The following is a 20049-nucleotide window of genomic DNA, read 5'->3' as shown; positions in this document are numbered from 1 at the left end:
GGTTCAAGTATATTTTTCGTTTAGTTATTCGTCAATATTTACTGAGGAAACATCAACAAAAAAAAAAGAAGAAGAAAAAAATGATTCTCCAAGTAGAAAAGAATTTATTTTTTATTTTTCTCATTTTGTTTCTTCAAAAAATTGAATCGAAATCAGTCGGTGAGTAAATAAATGAGAATTTTTTTAGAAAATTTATTGAAATAGAAAATTTATTTTTAAATATTATTTTATATCGAAATTAAATTCTTATTCAATCAATAAAATTAGTGAGCAAATAATTTTCCCTTTATTTATTTTATTTATTATTTTCTTTTATTTATTTATTTATTTATTTACTTACTTATTTAATTACTAAATTCGACGGTAATATTTTACAATTTTTTGTTATTTTATTTATTTATTTTTTTGCTTTCTTGCATTTACAGGCAGAGCAACACCGAAAATAGAAAATGGATTTGTAGAAATTCACGACAATGGGCAAAGGTACAGTTTCGATTGTAAGGAAGGTTATCAACTTATTGGCGAGAGGGAAATTTATTACGAAAACAATGAATGGTCGAACAAAATACCAATTTGTCATCGTAAGTATTATTATTGACAATTATTTACTAATCAAAACAAAAACAGTTGGCGAATTTCTGTCATTTCCGTATAATTTTCGTACGAATACTATAAAAATAAGTAAAATAATAAAAAGTAAAAAATAAATAAAAGAAATAAATAATAAAGTAAATAAGAAAGTAAAAAAAATAAATAATAAAGTAAATAATAAATATATACTAAATACGATAAATAATAAATAAATGTAAATCATGTAAATTAACGAAAAAATTACCTTTTATTTTGTTAAACAAAAATATTTGCTCAATTTTCACTCCTTTTTTTATTTTTGTTTTCTTCGTTTAGGAATTAAAGCACAAATAGATTTTCCTTTTGGTCATTATTTGGTTAGTGAGGAGGGACGTAAGTATACATTTTTTTGCAATGACGGCTATCATCTCAAGGGACAAAAGAAAATTAAGTTCGAGAACAACAAATGGGGCGGAAGTGTCCCAAAGTGTGTTGGTAATTATTTTCTCTCCTTTTCATTATAATTTCTTATATTTTCCTTTCAAACCTCGAAAAAAGCGTAAAATATTTTTATTTATTAGTTATATTTTAATATTTTTTTCATGTTTCTATTAATTTATATTATAAAATTTGTGACGCGTTTCGAAGAAAGACGAAAACGATGAAAACAAACATTTTTAGGTTATGTTCGTAAAGTTTTCAATTTTGACAGTTTGACTTTTTCTTGCAGTTGCGTTTTGTCCGTTTTGCCCGAGGCTTTGCCTGCGGTTTTTATCTTTTCATTTTTTGAGTAAAACATGTGAAAATATAATAAGAGGTCAATTATTAATACAAATAATTGATCACCTAAGTCTTACATTCAAAATATTCAGTAAAAACGATAAAAATTGATTTCGATTTAAATATATAATTAAAAGCCGAATTTCAAAATAAGCGAACATAACCTATAATTTTTTTCCCTTCAGAAAATGAAGACGAGGAAAATAATAAAAAAGTTGACGATGAAGATGATGATGATAATGATGAAATATTCGAGTCGAATGAAAATGATCCAAAAATTCAAATTGTCATGAAGGACAATTATGATGATAATAGTAATAAAAAGCAGAAAGAAGATGATCGTGAAATATCCGAATCGAATAAAAATGATCCGAAAATTGTAATTGTTATGAAGGACAATAATGATAATAATAAAAAGCAGAATGAAGACGACGATAGTGACAATGATGATGATGACGATGATGATGACGAAGAAGAAGAAGAAGATGATGATGATGATAATGATGACAATGAAGGCAAAAAGAAAAGTAAAGTGACAATTGGTGGAATTCATTTTCAAATAGAACAAACAAAAGAAGATAAAAATTGTCTCAGTAAGTGGAAACAAATTACGTTAAATTTATTCTTTTTCTTTTTATTATTTCAATAATTAAATAGTTTTTTTTAAACATTTTTTCAATAATTCAATAGTTTCTCCATATTTTTTCGAATATTTAATTAGTTTTTGCAATATATATTTCAATAGTTGAACATTTTTTCAATAATTCAATAGAGTTTTTCAATATATTTTCAATAATTAAAATTTTAATAAAAAAAAAAAAAAACACGTGTAAATTCCAAAAATTGAATCTAAAATTTACCCATTAATTTTGCATTCTTCTTTTCTTCGCAGACATGGAAAAAATAACTCTGTTAAATGGTTTTGTTCGAAAAATGGAAAACAAATGTAAATGGATATTTCATTGTAACGAAGGTTTTACTCTCTTCGGAAATAGAGAAATTGAATTTTTAAACAATAAACAATGGACAAGTTTGAAGCCAATTTGCATTCGTAAGTTGAATATTTTTTTTGTTTCTCTTTTACAATATAATTATTTTTCAGTATATTTATTTATTTTTTTTTTTTACTTTTAATTCATTCAAGTTTTTCTAATAAATAATTTATTTTTTGTATTAAACTTTTTTAAATTTGTTTTTTGTACTAAATTTGCTGTACCTATTAAATTTTATTTAATTATGTTTACGTTTTAAAATTAATAGTGAAACTATAAATAATAAATATAAAATATAATAGAATTTATTAGATTTTGTTCTTTATTTGTTCGACAGCTACTCATAATTTGGAAATAGAGAATGGAAATTTCGCGATAAAAATGAATTCTGGAAATTCTGTTCTTCATTATCAATGCGAAAATGGCTATGAATTAGTTGGTGACAATGATATTATCACAAGCGGACAAATAATCAATCTCAAAAAACCCTCTTGTCGTGGTGAATATAACAATTTTTGCAAAAATTAATTTTCATTAAAAAAAAAAAAGTATATTATTAACTAAATTAAATTATTCGAAAGTCGCTGAAAGTTATTTAATAGTTTATGAAAATTTTTATCCTTAATTGAGAATAAATTTAATTATTAATTTAATTTAATTAAAAAAAAATTTAATTAAAAAATTTCTTAATTTTCCAGCATCGTGTCCATTAATTCCATTATGCTTTGGACTAATTGGCATCAATTTGCAGACGAATTTTGTACATTTTATTTGCGAAGAAGGATATCAACTTAAGGGAAATTCAACAGCCGTTTGTGCCAATGGAAAATGGAGTAATCCGCCCCCAGTTTGTATACGTAAGATAATTTTTCTTTTTTTTTTAAAAATAAAAACTTGTAATTTTCCAATTTTTGCTTTAATTTATATTTTTATTTTTTCAGTCAGAAAAAATATGAGAAAAGAGAAAAATTAATTTAAAATCCAAAAAAAAAAAAATTTATAGAAACTATCTAAAGAGAAAATTGATAAATTGTTTTGTAATTGTTTTTGTTAAGCAGCAAATTGTCCGAAAATCGATTTAGTGAATGGCGATGTCGAAATAAAGGAGAATATCGCCACATTTCGTTGCAACGAAAATTACAATCTTCTGGGTAATAATATTTCAATTTGCCACGAGGGCGAGTGGATCGATGAAATTCCAATCTGTGCTCGTAAGAATTTTCTATTTCCTTCACAAGTGATTCCAATTTTGCAAATTTGTAAGAAACTCAAGAATCTTTACTTTTTTTATTCAAAAAAAAGAATGTTTTTCTTTTTATTGAAATATTTTCTTTTTATTAAACTTATTTTTATATTAATAAATTAAATAATTAATTAATTTAAAAAATATATTTAAATTGATTAATTTATTTAACAGTGGATTAATTTTAAACTATTTAAAAATTAATTAATTTAACAATATATTTCAGCAAAATGTCCAACAGTAAAATTAACGCAAGCACATAAAATAATGGCATTGAATTTACAATCGACTTATTATAAATTTTCCTGCAAGGAAGGATACACAATGAGAGGGAATAGTGAAATTTTTTGCAGATACGGTCAGTGGAGTCATCCAGTTCCAATTTGTGAAGGTAAGATTTTCTTATTTTCTTCTTAATCTTAGGTATTAATTAAATATTTAAATAAAATAATTTTTTTTTATCATTATTTTCGAAAAGCAAAATTTTATTTATTTTTTTGTTCTAAAAAGGAAAAAAAAACGAGTTTCGTATTTTTATTATAAGGAAATAGAAAATTCGAATTTTTTTATAAAAAGAAAAAAGAAAAATTTTGTATTTTTATACAAAAGAGAAAAATTACTATTTTTTTTTGAAAAATTTTATACCTATATTTATTTTTAATAAAAAGAAAAAATTAAAATTTCTTTTTCTTTGTAAAAAGAGAAAAGAAAACTTTGTATTTTTATAGAAAAAGGAAAAATTAGTATTTTTTTTTTGGAAAATTATATATTTTTTTTAATAAAAAAAAAAGGAAAATTTTGTATTTTTCGTAAAAAGAGAGAAAAAGAAAATTCCTATTTTCATATGAAAAAGAAAGTGAAAAATTCGTATTTTTTGTGAAAAGAGAAAGAAAATGTTCAAAAGTTTTATTTAAAAGAGAAAATGAAAAATTTTTATTTTTTATAAAAAGAAAAAGAAATTTTTTTAAAATACAAAAAATAGAAAATATTTTATAAAAATATATAAAAATAATAAAATATATCAAAAAATAAGAAACCTAATAAACAAAAATACTTAAAGAAAAAGTAAAAGGTATAAAAAAACATAAATAAAGAAAATAATTTTTAATTACAATTTTTTTGGATAAAAAAATTTATATTAACAATTAGAATTTTTTCAGTTAAACGACACTATTATCAGATCACCGATGGATTTAAAATAAATAACGTGATTTGTAAGTAAATTTACTTTTCGAATTTAAAAAAAATTCCTTTTTCTAAAAAAGGGATTTTTTCTTGTTTAGTTCGGGGGAAAAATATTTAAACTGAATATTTTTTTTTTTTTTGCAGCCAAATGTCCCGTCTCTAATTCGAAAGGAGAATATTAATATTATTAAATTTATAAATAGTTTAAAAAAGCGCAATTGTTTTTTTTTTCGTTGTGCGAAAGAAAAAGTTTATTAATTATTAAAAAAAAATTGGTTACAGAAAGCAAAAAAAAACATATCCAAAGTTTTCTATTTAATTAAAATATAAATTTCTTTTCTTATTTTGTTTATAATAATAAAATTTGCTGAAAAATAAAAATATAGTAATTTTGTAAATTTTTGTAAATTTTTTTTAAAAAACTGTCTTATTTTTTTTTATTAAACAAAATAATACCGTATTTTCTGTAATTTTATAAAATCTCTCTCTTATTTTTTTATTATTTTTTTTTTATTTTCAAACAAAATAATTGTAAATTTCGTTTTTTTTGCAATTTTTATAAAGGCTCATTTATTTTCTTGTTTTTTTGTAATTAAACAAAATAGTAGTTAATTTTGTTTTTTTTGTAATTTTGAAAAAATCTTTCTCTAATTTTTGTTTTACATTTTCGAGTAAGAAATAAATAATAACTGAATTTTTTTTTAATAATAAAAGAATTAAAAACTTAATAAAACTTTGAAAAAATGGATTTAAAAAATAGAAAAAGGGAAAAAAATTTTTTAGATAGAGAAAGGAAAAGAAAAAAGAAAAAAGAAGAAGATGAAGAAAATAAAAAAGAAGAAGAAGGAGAAAAAGAAAAAAGGAAGAAGGAGGAAAAAAGTAAATGGAAAATAAAAAAACAAAAAAAAATAAAGAAAAAATATAAAAAGTCTCTAAAAAGTGAAATTTCGAGAAGAAAATTTCAAGGTCCCCGAAGGTAAAGGTCGTTCATCGTCTTCGTCGTCGTTCTCATTATCGTTTGTGTTGGAAAATTCGATTTGCAATTCTTTGTGTCCTAAGGTCATTGAAGTGCATCTTAATCCCTCAAATGAGATTGAATTTAATTGAATTAAATTGAGAGAGCAAGAGAGAGACAGCGAGAAGGCAGCGAAAAAAAACCAAGAAAAAAAAACGTTGAATCAGTTCAACTCGTTCAATTGCGAAAAATGACAGAAATATAATTCAGTTTATTTTAAAAAAAAATTTTACCAACTAAAGAGAAAAATGAAATAAATAAAAAATAAAGGAAACGAAAAGAATAGAAAAGAAAAGAAAAAAGAAAACAAAATATTTATCAACTAAAGAGAAGAAAAGAGAAAAAAGACATAAAAAATGACGAAAAAATTTGAATATAACTGGCAAATTGAAACGCCGGAGTTTATGAGAAAGGGATGTGTTTTCGATAGATGGTACGAAGACAAAGATAACACGGAATTCGAGGCCGATTGTTTAGTTAAAGTCGACGAATATGGTTTTTTCATCTATTGGAAAAGTGAGGGAAAGGTATTTGAAAATAATTTTCTACTCAAATTTTTTTTTTTTAATTACTTTAGATTCTTATTCTATGTGAATTAATTTTTAATTCATAAGGAAAATAATTTTTGACTAATTTTTAAATTTTTTTTCCAGTAAAATTAATTTTCCACTTTATTAAACTTTTCATCGAAAAGAAAAATATATTTTCTCCAACTGTATGAATATTTAATTGAGAAGGAAAATAATTTTTAATTGTAAATAATAATAATAATAATAATAATAATTTTTAATTTTAATAATTTTTAATCTTCAATTTTTAATTCAATAGGAAAATATTTTTCGTTTAAATGAAAAGTTAGTAAAGTGGAAAATTAATTTAAAAAAATTAATATCTACAATAAAAACTTATTTTTCTAACTGTATTAATATTTAGGTGAGAAGGAAAATAATTTTTGCTTGTAACTAATTTTGAAATTTATAAAAAAAATAATTTTTGACTAAATTTAAAAATTTTTTTTTAGAAAAAATATTTTTCCATTTGATTTAAAAGAAAAATGTTTCTCCAACTGTATTAATATTTAATTGGGAAGGATAATAATTTTTAACTCCTATAACTAATTTTTAATTCAGAAGGAAAATAATTTTTGACTGTAGATATTAATTTTTTAATTTCTTTTTTAGAAAAAATCGTTTTTCACTGTTTTTAATCTTTAATTCAGAAGGAAAATATTTTTCTTTTGCATTAATATTTAATTAAGAAGGAAAATTAATTTTTGACTCTATTAATATTTATAATGAAGAAAGATAATAATGAAAATTATTATTTTTGACTGGATTAATTTTTAAATTAAAGAAGGAAAATATTTTCTTCTGCAATATTTAAATTGTAACTAAATTGTAATTTAAATTGTACTTAAATTTTAATTAAAATTGTAATTTAAATTGTAATTAAATTGTAATTAAAATTGTAATTTTAATTCTACTGCAATAATATTTAGTTATTAATTAAAAAAAATTCTTTCAGGAAGGAGATGTGATTGAATTGGCTCAAGTCTGTGATATAAGATACGGTGGAACTCCAAAGGTAAGAAATTATATTAAAAAAATTTTAATTAACTAAATAACGAACTAAATAAATTATTCGAAAATATTTAATTTCTTTAATTAATAATTTCAATTAATTTTAATTTATCATTTTTTTTTTGTGTTTAGGATCAAAAATTAACGAATAAGTGCAGCAAACATGGAACGATGGAGCAATTGGATGAGAAAAGTTTAACGATATGTTCCGGAGTTGATTATACGAATATTATCTACAATCATATGATTTGTCCTGATGCCCAAACGGCGAAGGTAATTTTCTCAAATTAACAGTTTTTAAATAAAAAAAAAGAAAGAATTTTTTTCAGAAAAAAGAATAAGAAGAGGAAGTAATAAAATATTTTAGAAGTGAAATATTTAGGAAATTTTAAATATTTTATAAGTAAACTATTTAGGAAATTTTAAATAATTTAGAAGTAAAATATTTAGGAAATTTTAAATAAATTTAAAGTTTAAATATTTAGGAAACTTTAAATTTTTTTGAAAGTAAAATATTAAGGACATTTTAAATAAATTTAAAGTTTAAATATTTTAGATTAGATAATAATAAATAAAGGGAAATAATTTCTTTTTTTTTTTTTGTTTTATTTTAGGATTGGCAAGCGGGTTTACGAAAAGTCACTCACAATACGAAAGCAAGTAACGTCTGTCCGACAATTCAATTAATGAAACAGTTGAGTAAATTGAAATTAGGAAAATAATATAAAAAATAGTACTTCGCAGAATTTTTAATTTCTTTTTTCTGTTTTTTATTAATTAAAGCTGGATGAAATTGTCATTCCAAGTGGACGCGAAGGGAAAAGTTCCAGTGAAAGTGATAACGAAAACTTTCGCGTCGGGAAAAACGGAAAAATTAATTTATCAAGGACTACAAGAATTGGGACTTCCAAATGGAAAAGTAAAAAATTTATATTTCATTTATTCTCTCTCTCTCAAAAAAAATATTTTGTTTCTATGACAAAATATCTTTTCAATATTATTCCATTTTTTCAATATTATTACATTTTTTTAATTTTATTCAATTTTTTCTATTATTATTACTCGATTTTCAATATAATTTTTTTTTCAATATAACAATATTATTCAATTTTTAAAATATTATTTAATTCTCTCATTACTTAATTTTTTTGCTACTTAAGAATTATTTGATCGTAAAAGAAATTTAATATTCCTCTAGTTTTCTATTTTTTTTCTATTTTTATTTTTCGTTTTTACTTCAGAAATTCTATTTTCTAAATTAATTTTTTTCTCAATTTTTGCAGAATGATAAAATCGAGAAGGAAGCTTTTGTTTTCGAAAAATTTAAGGCTCTCTATTTCAAAGTCTGTCCACGAAATGATATCGAGGAATTGTTTCAATCCATGTAAGAATTAAAAAAATATCTTTCTTTCTTGAAATTTGTTTTTTTTTTTTTTTTGATTTCTTAGTGTAAAAAATATTTTAATATTTTTTTTAATTTTCTTTTCCCCCGCAGAACAAAGGGCAAAGCTGAGTTTATCAATTTACAACAATTAGTGACATTTATGAATGAAAAACAAAGAGATCCGCGACTCAATGAAATTTTATATCCTCTCTACACTGAGAAGAGATGCACGGAAATAATTAACGACTATGAACCAGATGAAAAATTCAAATCAGAACGTAAGTTTTCTTCTTTTAATAAATTTTTTATTATTAAAATAATAATATTTTCGACACATGGAATATTAAATTATTAAAATAATAATATTTTCGTTGCATGGAATATTAAATTATTAAAATAATGAAAATAATGAAATAATATTTGTGAACATTGAATTTGACAGAGAAAATCAGTAAAGACGGTTTTATAAAGTACTTGATGTCCGACGAAAATGCGCCGGTATTCTTGGAAAAATTGGACGAATGTATGGACATGGATCAGCCACTTTGTCATTATTATATTAATTCCAGTCACAATACTTATCTCAGTGGCAAGCAAATTGGAGCGAAAAGTACAGTCGAAATGTACCGGCAAGTCCTTCTTGCAGGCTGCCGGTAATTCTTACTACTTTTTTGTTTTACATTTTTTTTTACCTATTTCTTCTTCTTTTTTACTTATTTCATTTTTTTAAAAATATTTTTTACCTTTTTCTTCTTCTTTTTACTTATTTCATTTATTTTCTGTTTTTCACTATTTTCTTTACTTTTTTACGTTTTTCTTACTTTTTTCTACTATTTTAATACCTATTTCTTCTTCTTTTGCTTATTTTTATTTTTGTACTATTTTCTATTCTTTTTTTACGTTTTTTTTAATGTTTTTTAAATTTTTCTTACTTTTTTCTACTATTTTTTTATCTATTTCTATTTTTTTATCTATTTCTATTTTTTTATCTATTTTTTTGGTTACTTATTTCATTTTTTTTTTTACTATTTTCTACCTTTTTCTTGTTCTTTTTACTTATTTCACTTCTTTTCTGTTATTTCACTATTTTCTTTACTTTTTTACTTTTTTTTTATTTTTTTAGAAAAATGTATTTTTCTACTATTTTTTTTATCTATTTCTTCTTTTTCCTTTTTTTTACTTTTTTTTCTTTTTGCTTTCTTTTTGTTTTTTTTACTATTTTCAATTCTTTTTTACGTTTTTTTCCGTTTTTTTTTACTATTTTTTATTCTTTTTTTCTGTGTCTTACTTTTTTATAACTATTTCTTCTTCTTTTGCTTTTTTTGGTTTTTTGCCTTTTCTATTCTTTTTTATGTTTTTCATACTGTTTTTTAAATTTTTCTTACTTTTTTCACTTTTTTTTTATTTATTTTTTCTTCTTTTTGCTTTTTTTGTTTTCTTACTATTTTCTATTCTTTTTTACGTTTTTTTAAACTTTTTTCTGTTTTTTACTATTTTTTATTCTTTATTACCTTTTTATTCGTCCTTTTGCATTTTTTTTACTTTCTTCTGTTTTTTTTTTAATATTTTCTATCTTTTTTAAGTCTTTCTTAATTTTTTCTACTATTTTCTGTTTTTTTTACTAGTTTCTATATTTTTACGTTTTTCTTAATTTTTTCTACTATTTTGTATCTATTTCTTCTTCTTTTTCCTTTTTTTTACTTTTTTTTGTTTTCTTACTATTTTTATTCTTTTTTACCTTTTTCTTTTTGTTTTTACTTTTTTCTGTTTTGTTTTTACTTTTTTCTGTTTTATTTTTACTATTTTCTATTCTGCTAATCTGTCAATATTATTAATAATTAAAATTTCTATAATATTGGTTACAAATAATTAAAAAAAGGGAAAAACTTATAGATGCGTGGAATTGGATTGTTGGGACGGCAAAACCCCGGACGACGAACCAATAATAACTCATGGCAAAGCAATGTGCACTGATATTTTAATCAAGGATGTTATTTATGCCCTGAGAGACACTGCATTCGTCACATCCGATTATCCAATTATTTTGAGTATCGAAAATCATTTGTCACTGAAGAATCAATATCGACTCGCTAAATATTTCGACGATGTTTTAGGCGATTTGCTGCTCAAGGAGCCACTCAAAGATTATCCTGTAAGTTTATTATAATTTATTGTATTTTATTTTATTTTTTTCCTTTTTTATTTTCCATTTTGTTTTTTATTTTTTTATTCATTTTTATAAAGCAGGAATTTAATAATAATAATAATAATAATAATAATAATAATAATAATAATAATAATAATAATAATAATAATAATAATTTTTTATTTTGAACTAAAAGTTGGGACCTGGACAACCTTTACCGCCGCCAAGTGCATTGAAACGGAAAATTCTAATCAAGAACAAAAGATTGAAGCCTGAAGTGGAAAAAGTTGAACTGGAACTTTTCCGCTCGGGACAATTTGAAGCTAAGGACGAAGTAATCGAGGATCCAAATGCGCCCGCACCACCGCCGCAAGAAGCGCCACCGGTAATTTTTTCTTCTTCTGCAATTCTTTCATTTTATTCTAATTTTATTTAATTATTTAATTCCTTTTTTTAACTTTATTTTTACTTCATTTTATTTTTATTCCTAGTTTATTTTTATTTTTTGTTTATTATTCTAGTAAAAAAAAAGAATAAACGTTTAAAAATTGAAATTTAATTTTTTTCCATTTTAGGAACCTGCTCCTGGCGCTCCTGGCGCTCCCGGCGCTCCTGGAGAAGCTCCTCCCGAGGGGGCAGAAAATGCACCAGTTCATACAGGAAGTACAATGGCCTGCCATCCATGGCTCTCATCAATGATCAATTACGCTCAACCTATTAAATTTCAAAGTTTCGACAGCGCATTGAGTACGTTTCATTTTTCTTTTTTTCTTTCTCTCTTTCTCTCGAAAACAAGAGGAAATTTAATTTTATCAATTTATTAGGTACATTTACTTATTTTTTAATTGAATTACTTTATTTTAAATTTTATTAAATTTTATTAAATTTTATTAAATTTTATTAAATTTTATTAAATTTTATTAAATTTTATTAAATTTTATCAAACACTTAAATTTTCTTTTTTTTTTCCTAGAGAAAGATATTCATCACAATATGTCCTCATTTTCGGAGACAGCAGCTTTGAATTATTTGAAGACATCCGGAGTGGAATTTGTTAATTACAATAAAAGACAAATGAGTCGAATTTATCCCAAGGGAACTAGAGTTGATTCATCAAATTACATGCCTCAGGTGAGAAACAATTCTTAAAAATTAAATTAATTAGTAAATTAATTGATTACAAATAAAATTTCATTATTTTATTCATTTTTATTTTTTGTTAAAAAAAATTTTTTTTTATGTTATATTACTTTCTACATTGTTGTATAATCAATAATAATTTTTTTTACTTGGTATTTTTTTTATTATTTAATTTTTTGTTTGAATAAAATTTGTTTGTTATTAAAAAAATTTTTTATGAGTAAAAATATACTTTTTTTTAAATATCTCAGTATCTAAAATATTTTTTGAAATATTTATTATTTATTGTTTGCTATTTAGAATAATTTCTTTAAAAAATACAGGTCTTTTGGAATGCTGGCTGTCAAATGGTCGCTCTTAATTTTCAAACACCAGATTTACCGATGCAATTGAATCAGGGAAAATTTGAATTCAACAATACAACTGGCTATTTATTGAAACCGGAATTTATGAGAAGAACCGATAAATCATTTGATCCTTTCTCGGAAGATGTGGACGGTGTCATCACTGCGACTTGTTCCGTTCGGGTAAAAATATTTATTTCTAAAATTTAAAGTTAAGAATTAAGTGAATTTTTTAAATATTGATTATTAAATTATTCAAATTTTTGTATTTGAAAATAAAAAATTTTGTAATTTGGAAAATAATAATAATAAAGCGAATATCACGTTTTAATATAATTAACGAAATTTTACAGGTGATTGCGGGACAATTTTTATCGGACAAAAAAGTGGGGACTTACGTTGAAGTCGATATGTACGGTCTACCGGCGGACACGATAAAAAAAGAATTTCGCACGAGACTCGTGCCGGGAAATGGATTGAATCCAGTTTACAATGAGGAGCCATTTGTTTTTCGAAAGGTTGTGCTGCCCGATTTGGCTGTTCTTCGATTTGGCGTTTATGAAGAAAGCGGCAAATTACTGGGACAAAGAATTTTGCCACTCGACGGTTTGCAAGCTGGCTATCGGCATATTTCCCTGAAGACCGAAGCCAATTTTCCCATGGCTCTGCCGATGTTGTTTTGCAATATTGAGCTGTCAATTTACGTTCCCGATGGTTTCGGAGGTGATTTTTGTTTTATTTATTTATTTATTTATTTTTCCTAGTAAATTTATTTTAGATTTTTTATTTAGTTTACAAGTAAATTTTACTTTAGTTTTTTTTCTATTTTTCGGAGTCAATAATGTTCAAAAATTTTTTTAAATTCTCGTTAAAATTTCAATTATCTTTAGAAATATTAAAATTCTTCTCTGAAATTCAATTATTTTCAAAAAATCTAAAAAAAAATGGTTAACATCTCAATTATCTTTATAAATAAATAGCAAAATTCTTCGACAAAATTCAATTATTTTCAAAAATTTTAATAAAATTCATTAAAAAATTTCAATTATTTTCATAATTAACAATATTTGTCACACGAATTCAATTATTTTCTAAAGTAATAAAATTCAATTATTTTTTCAAAAATTTTAATAAAATCCATTTCAAAATTTCAATTATTTTCAAAAGTAATAAAACTCTTTTAAGGAGAATTCAATTATTTTCAATAAAATTTTAATCGAATTCCTCGAAATAATTTTATTATTATTATTTTCAAAAAGTTTTAATTTCAATTCTACGAAATTCTTCGTAAGAATTCAATTATTTTTATAAATTAATAAAATTCTTGTCAGAAATTCAATTATTTTCAAAAGTTTTGATAACATTTTTTTTTGAAATTCAATTATTTTTATGAAATGTAAAATTTTTCTCAAGAAAAATTCAAGAATTCAATTATTTCCAAAAATCTAAATGAAATTTTTCGCAAGAATTCAATTATTTCCGAAAATAATAAAATTCTTCGACAAAATTCAATTATTCTTATAAATTACAAAATTCTTCATAGAAATTCAATTATTTTTAAGAATTTTAATAAAATTCTTCGACAAAATTCAATTATTCTTATAAATTACAAAATTCTTCATAGAAATTCAATTATTTTTAAAAATTTTAATAAAATTCTTCCCAAGAATTGAATTATTTTCATAATTAACAATATTTATCACACGAATTCAATTATTTTTAGAGTAATAAAATTCAATTATTTTCAAAAACTTTAATAAAATCTATTGCAAAATTTCAATTATTTTCAAAAGTAATAAAATTCTTTTTAGGAGAATTCAATTATTTTCAATAGAATTTTTAATCCAATTCCTCGAAAAAATTCTTAAAAATTTTATTAAAATTCGTCTAAAGAATTTAATTATTTAAAAATTTGTTGATAAAATTTTTAATAGAAATTGAATTCCAAGAAACATTCAATTATTCAATAAATTATTTATTTGCATTTTATTTCTATTTAAATAATTAAATTCTGGTAGAATTTTCTCATAAACATTTGATTTAAAAATAGATTTCAGTTAAAATCTTAAGATTATAATAATTGAATTCTTTCTAAGAATTTCATTAAAATTTTTTAAATAATTGAATTTTATCGAGACAATTTTTTGAAAATTGTAAAAAGTAATTAAATTTCTACTAAAAAAATTTTATCAAAACTTTTTAAAATGTATGAATTTCTGCTAAAAATTCTGATATTTTTTTGAAAATAATTGAATTCTTGCGAAGAATTTTTTATTAAGACTTTTGAAAATAATTGAATCTCTGCAAAGATTTTTATTATTTTACAAAAAATATTTAAAATTCTTGCGAAGAATTTTATTAAAATTTCTGAAAGTAATTGGAGATCTGATAAGAATTTTGTTATTTTTAATGCCAAGAATTTTATTAAAATTAAAAAAAAAATAATTGAATTCCTGTTAATTTTTTACAAGAATTATAATTATTTTTGAAAAATTTTAATAAAATTCTTCGCAAGAATTCAATTATTTGTTATCATAAATAATCAAATTCAATGCAGAATTTCAATTATTCATTTCATTTTATTTATTTTATTTATTTTTAATACAATTTTAATCGAATTTTGTCGAAAAATGTAATTATTCTTAAAAATTTTATTAAAATTCGTTTGATAGAATTCAATTATTTGAAAATTTGTTGATAACGATTTCTTATCGGAATTGAATTTTAAGAAACGTTCAATTATTCAATAAATTATTTATTTGCAATTTTTCCTTTAAATTTGTATTTAAATAATTGAATTCCAGTAGAATTTTCTATAATAAAAATTGATTTTCAAAAAATGAATTTCAGTTCAACTTTCAGATAATAGAATATTAAATGCAATAGAGCGTGAATTTTAAAAAAATAATTGAATTTTGTAATTAATTTTTTTTTGGAAAAAGTTTAATTGAGTTTTATAAATATTATTTTTAGTTTCTATTTTCTAATATTTATTTAATTAAAGAATTTACGAATAATTGAAATTTCGTGTAAAATTGAATATTCCAAAGAAATGAATTTGGAAATTGTCAAAGAACTTTTTCGAAAATTATTAAAAATTCTCGATATAAAGAAGAATTTTAGATAGAAATACTTAAAAATAATAATTGAATTGATAATGTTTTTAATTGTTATAAATTATTTTTATGGATAAATTATTATTTAATTATTATAAAACATGAAGAAATCGATGACTTCGAGTCGAAGACTCGGAGTTATCGATTTCTTCATGTTATAGTTTTGAAAAATTGAAACTTTAGTTTTGTGTTTTTTTCGTAATAGTCAATTTATTTTTCTAGTAAATTTACTTTAGTTTTGTATTTTTTTCGTAGTCAATTTATTTTTCTACTAAATTTACTTTAGTTTCTTATTTTTTTCGTAGTCAATTTATTTTTCTAGTAAATTTACTTTAGTTTCTTATTTTTTTCGTAGTCAATTTATTTTACTAGTAAATTTTCCTTAGTTTTTTCTACTTTTCGTAGTTAATTTATTTTACGAGTAAATTTACATCACTTTTTTCTATTTTTCGTTTTGCAGATTTTATGGCGATGCTTTCTGATCCGGGAGCTTTTACAAAAGGCGCAGAGAAGCAGGACGCCGCTATGAAGGGAATGGGAATTGAGAAAACCGACGCAAAAACTGAGGAGAAGAAGAAAAAGGAGGAAGAAGCTAAAGCCAGTTCGTTTTTACTCTAAACTTTTAATTTATTTTATTATTTTTATTATTTTTATTATTTTTAATATTTTTAATATTTTTAATATTTTTATTATTTTTATTATTTTCAATATTGTTTTTATATTTCTATTCAATTATTTCTATATTGACAAATATTGAAAGAAAAATACAAAAAAAGAGAAAATAATGTAAAGAAAAATACGAAGAAGAAAGAAAATAAATTAATCGTTGATGAATTTGTATTTTTTAACAGAGGAATTCAAAATTGAACCAATAACGGCGGAGACACTGAGAAGGGAAAAACAATTCAAATTGGGAAAGAAGCACAATAAGGAAATGGACACACTGAAGAAAAAACACGCCAAGGAAAGGCAGACGATGCAAAAGAATCACATTGCCGCCATTGAACGAGTGTCAAAAGGAAAAGAGTCAGTTGTTTTTATTTATTTATTTATTATTATTTTTCTCCATTTATTTAAATATTTTTTTTACTTCTATTATTTAATTAGGAAATGAAAATATTGTTTTAAACAATATTTTTTTCCCGTTTAGTAAAAAAAAATTCTTTTGATAAATGGAAACAAGAAAATTAAATTGTCTTTTCTGGAAAAAAATTCTTAATTAAAAAATGGAAACTTAAGAAAATTAAATTGTCTTTTTAAGAACAAAATTCTTTTTAATAAATGGAAATTAGAAAAATATAAAATTGTTCTCTTTTCAGTAAAAATTCGCTGATAAATGACGGCAGCGTGAAGCAAATGGTAATTGAGCAGACAACAGAATGGACGACAATGGTGGAGAAACACAGAAAAGCCGAATGGGAACTTCATCAGCAACAAGTGGCCGCAAGTCGTGAGGAAATGAAGAGATTAATTGAAATTGTTCAAGTGAATCAGACAAAACAATTGCAAACGAAACACGACAAGTTGGTTTTCAAATCAAAAGAACTAATTCTAATATTCTACAATTCACTTTTTAATTTTAGAATTCAACAGTAAACCAAAAAATTAATCATCAAAAATATAATTAGAAAATTTATTTTTATATTCAATTATTAATTTTTTTATTTAAAACAAAATCATTGAATTCTTGTCAAGATATTTATTAAAATTCTTTAAAATAATTGAATTGTTTTGAAGAATTTATTTTTTCTTTTTTTATTTCTTTTATTTCTTAAAAATAATGGAGTTTTTTGAAAAATAATTTTATTACTGAAAATTTTAAAAGTAATCGAATTTTATGAAGAATTCAATTATTTTCAATAATTTTAATAAAATCCCACTATTAATTGATTTCTTCGAAAATATCAATTATATTAAAATATAATAAATTATATTAAAATATAATAAATATAATAATTATTTTTAAAAATAATTGAATTTTTCACAGTAAAATATTTTTTAATAAAATTCAATTCAAGAGGTCAATTTATTTTCATAAATAATACAATTTTGAAAATAATTGAAATTTGCAAAGAATTTAATTAAAAACTTTTGAGAATAATTGAATTGTTTAGAAAAATTTTATTAAAATTTTTAAAAATAATTTAAACCTGTTAGGGAATTTTTTTAAAAATTATCTTCAATATAATTGAATTTTTTCTGAAAATTTTATTAAAATTGTATTTGAAAGTAATTGAATGAAAAATTCAGATTTTCAAAGATTTTAATGTTCCTTTTTAAAATTCAATTATTTGTGAAAAATTCACTCTATATGATTTTAAAATTCAATTATTATTATCTAAAATTTTAACAGAAATTCATTTTTAAAGCAATTTTTATTCGAATAATTGAATTTTAGGGAAAAATTTTATTAATTGTAAAAATATTTGATTTCATGAGAAGAATTTTATTAGAATTTTTAAAAATAATTGAATTCTTCTAGTGAATTTTGTTTTATATGAAAATAATTGAATTTCGAAAAAGAATTTTATTATTTGCGAAAATAATTGAATTAATTTCAAGAATTTTATCAACATTACTTTCAATATTTGAATTCTTTCGAGAAAATGTAATTATTGTATTGAAAATAATTTCAATTTTCTTGACAATAATGGAGTTTTTTTTTTTTAATAATTTTTACTGAAAATTTTGAAAATAATTGAAATTTACAACGAATTTTATTAATAATTTTTGAGAACAATTGAAACAATATTTTGAGAACAATATTATTAAAATTTTTAGAAATAATTCTGTTAGAGAAATTTTATTAAAATTATCTGGAAAATAATTGAATTTTTTCCTGGAAATTATATTAGAATTGCATCGGAAAATAATTGATTTTCTCAGAAGAATTTTATTATTTACATAAAAATAATTGAATTCTTGTCAAGAATTTTATAATTTATAAAAATAATTTATTTCGAAGAATTTGTTGAAAATAATTGAATTTTTATAAAAACTCTTGAAAATAATTGAATTTTATTTACTATTTAAAAAAAAAAAATAATTGTATTCTTTCGAGATATTTTATTAAAATTAAATTTGAAAAATAATGGAATTACTCTAAAGTTATTGAAAATTATTTGAAAGTTAATATTTCTTTTCAACAATTAATTTAATATGTTGTAGTAAAATATTTGCTATTCTGATTTATTTATTTATTGAGAAATATTCTATTAATTAGATTTAATTTTTTTTCAGAGATATTAAGGACATGAATACGGCTCAAGTGAAGGCTTCAGTGGAGACCGTGAAGGAAGTGATGAATGACAAGGCACTGAAAACAAAAGGCGAGAAGGATCGAAGAATTCGCGAGAAGAAGCAGGCGAATACGAAAAAATTCCTCGACGAGAGGAAAAATGTGACAATAAAACAGAGCCGAGAGAAGGAAAAATTGAAAGTCACTCACGAGAAGCAAGTTGCCGAACTTGATCAAATAATCACTGACGTGAGTGTCCAATTAACATTACAATAATTATTAATATCCTAATTTAAATAATTAGCCCACAATTTATCAATAATAAATAAATATTTATTTTCCAGACAATTGAAAAATACAAGAACGAAGCAATTCAAGTGGAAATAGCATCAAAGACGGAATTTTACGTCTAAAATATTTAAAGTAAAACAACAATATTAATAATTTAGCAAAAAATAATTTTGGAAAAAAAGAAAGGAAATATTTTTCATAAAAAAAAAGGATTTTTGTATCTTTATATTCTTATATATCGAGATACAATTTTTAATAATTTAAATATTGAATATTAACGTAAAATACTAATAATAATAATAATAATAATAAAAACAATAATTAACAATTAAAAAAAAACAAACAAAAAAAATAAAAAATTACTAAAATAGTAAAATAAATTTTTAAATTATTTAATTCTAAAATAATTTAGAGAGAAAAAAAAGGAAAGAAATAGTTTTCATCAGAAGAAAACGTGGATTTTTTGAATGTTTCTAAACTTATAATAATGAGATGCAATTATTAATAATATAATTATCTTATTTTGCATTTTAGTGCTATTTACAATTGTAGTATTTACAAAATATTATTATTTTACAAATAAACCAAAATGGAATGTTGAAAATAGAGCGAGAATTTTCTTTTTCTGTTCCAAATAAATAAGAATAAAAATAAATAAATATTTATAATTATAGTTAATTTGCACAAAAAAAAGTGAGAAATCTTTTCTTTTCCATTTTCAATTATTTTACAGACAAAGTTTTATTATTTTTTCTTCAATTTATTAATTTTTTTTTTTATAGAAAATTGTCTAAATTTTTTCCATTCTTTAAATTTAAATTATTTAACTGCGACAATATTTTATTTTTAATTCAAGGAATATAGAAAATTGGCTAAATTTTTTCCATTCTGTAAATTAAAATTATTTAACAGACGCAATGTTTTATTTTATTTTTTTTCAAAAAATCGAAAATTGCCTAAATTTTTTCCTTTCAATAATTTTCTATTATTTAAAAAATAATGTTTTATTATTTTTTTCAAGGAAT

At 21.7% G+C, this 20049-nt stretch overlaps 2 protein-coding genes across 3 annotated transcripts; both read left to right on the top strand.

Moving 5' to 3' along the window:
* Positions 1-4975, top strand: LOC122504872 (sushi, von Willebrand factor type A, EGF and pentraxin domain-containing protein 1-like). 2 transcript variants are annotated; one of them, XM_043616190.1, is made up of 11 exons: positions 1-159; positions 426-581; positions 907-1065; positions 1536-1943; positions 2243-2401; positions 2680-2841; positions 3041-3199; positions 3401-3553; positions 3812-3976; positions 4746-4799; positions 4915-4975. In XM_043616190.1, exons 1-11 carry the CDS (start codon positions 81-83, stop codon positions 4950-4952), a joined length of 1692 nt encoding a protein of 563 aa, XP_043472125.1. In that variant the 5' UTR covers positions 1-80; the 3' UTR covers positions 4953-4975. The 2 variants fall into 2 exon arrangements, with proteins under 2 accessions (XP_043472125.1, XP_043472124.1); XM_043616189.1 differs by having other exon boundaries at positions 3401-3601.
* A 700-nt stretch (positions 4976-5675) lies between these two features.
* On the top strand, positions 5676-19189 carry LOC122504913 (1-phosphatidylinositol 4,5-bisphosphate phosphodiesterase-like). The gene is made up of 19 exons (XM_043616245.1): positions 5676-6312; positions 7310-7369; positions 7498-7638; positions 7980-8059; positions 8149-8284; positions 8649-8749; positions 8861-9027; positions 9192-9402; positions 10643-10901; positions 11092-11280; positions 11471-11642; positions 11869-12026; positions 12359-12562; positions 12733-13102; positions 15956-16096; positions 16347-16521; positions 16815-17018; positions 18736-18982; positions 19078-19189. The coding sequence occupies exons 1-19, from the start codon at positions 6142-6144 to the stop codon at positions 19144-19146; spliced, it is 3255 nt and encodes a 1084-aa protein (XP_043472180.1). The 5' UTR covers positions 5676-6141; the 3' UTR covers positions 19147-19189.
* The last annotated feature ends 860 nt before the right edge of the window (positions 19190-20049 follow it).

This window comes from Leptopilina heterotoma, unplaced genomic scaffold, assembly GCF_015476425.1.
Source record: "Leptopilina heterotoma isolate Lh14 unplaced genomic scaffold, ASM1547642v1 Lhet_325, whole genome shotgun sequence".
Classification (NCBI taxonomy): Eukaryota; Metazoa; Arthropoda; class Insecta; order Hymenoptera; family Figitidae; genus Leptopilina; species Leptopilina heterotoma.
Note: the sequence above shows the minus strand (reverse complement) of the source record. Positions and strands in the feature narration are given on the sequence as shown.

Coding starts and splice junctions, on each gene's coding strand:
- LOC122504872 (XM_043616189.1), top strand. CDS start 81: ATGATTCTCCAAGTAGAAAAGAATTTATTTTTTATTTTTCTCATTTTG. Junction 1,066..1,535: donor AAGTGTCCCAAAGTGTGTTG/GTAATTATTTTC, acceptor TTTTCCCTTCAG/AAAATGAAGACGAGGAAAAT. Junction 3,200..3,400: donor TCCGCCCCCAGTTTGTATAC/GTAAGATAATTT, acceptor TTTGTTAAGCAG/CAAATTGTCCGAAAATCGAT.
- LOC122504913 (XM_043616245.1), top strand. CDS start 6,142: ATGACGAAAAAATTTGAATATAACTGGCAAATTGAAACGCCGGAGTTT. Junction 16,097..16,346: donor GGAGGAAGAAGCTAAAGCCA/GTTCGTTTTTAC, acceptor ATTTTTTAACAG/AGGAATTCAAAATTGAACCA. Junction 16,522..16,814: donor CGAGTGTCAAAAGGAAAAGA/GTCAGTTGTTTT, acceptor TTCTCTTTTCAG/TAAAAATTCGCTGATAAATG.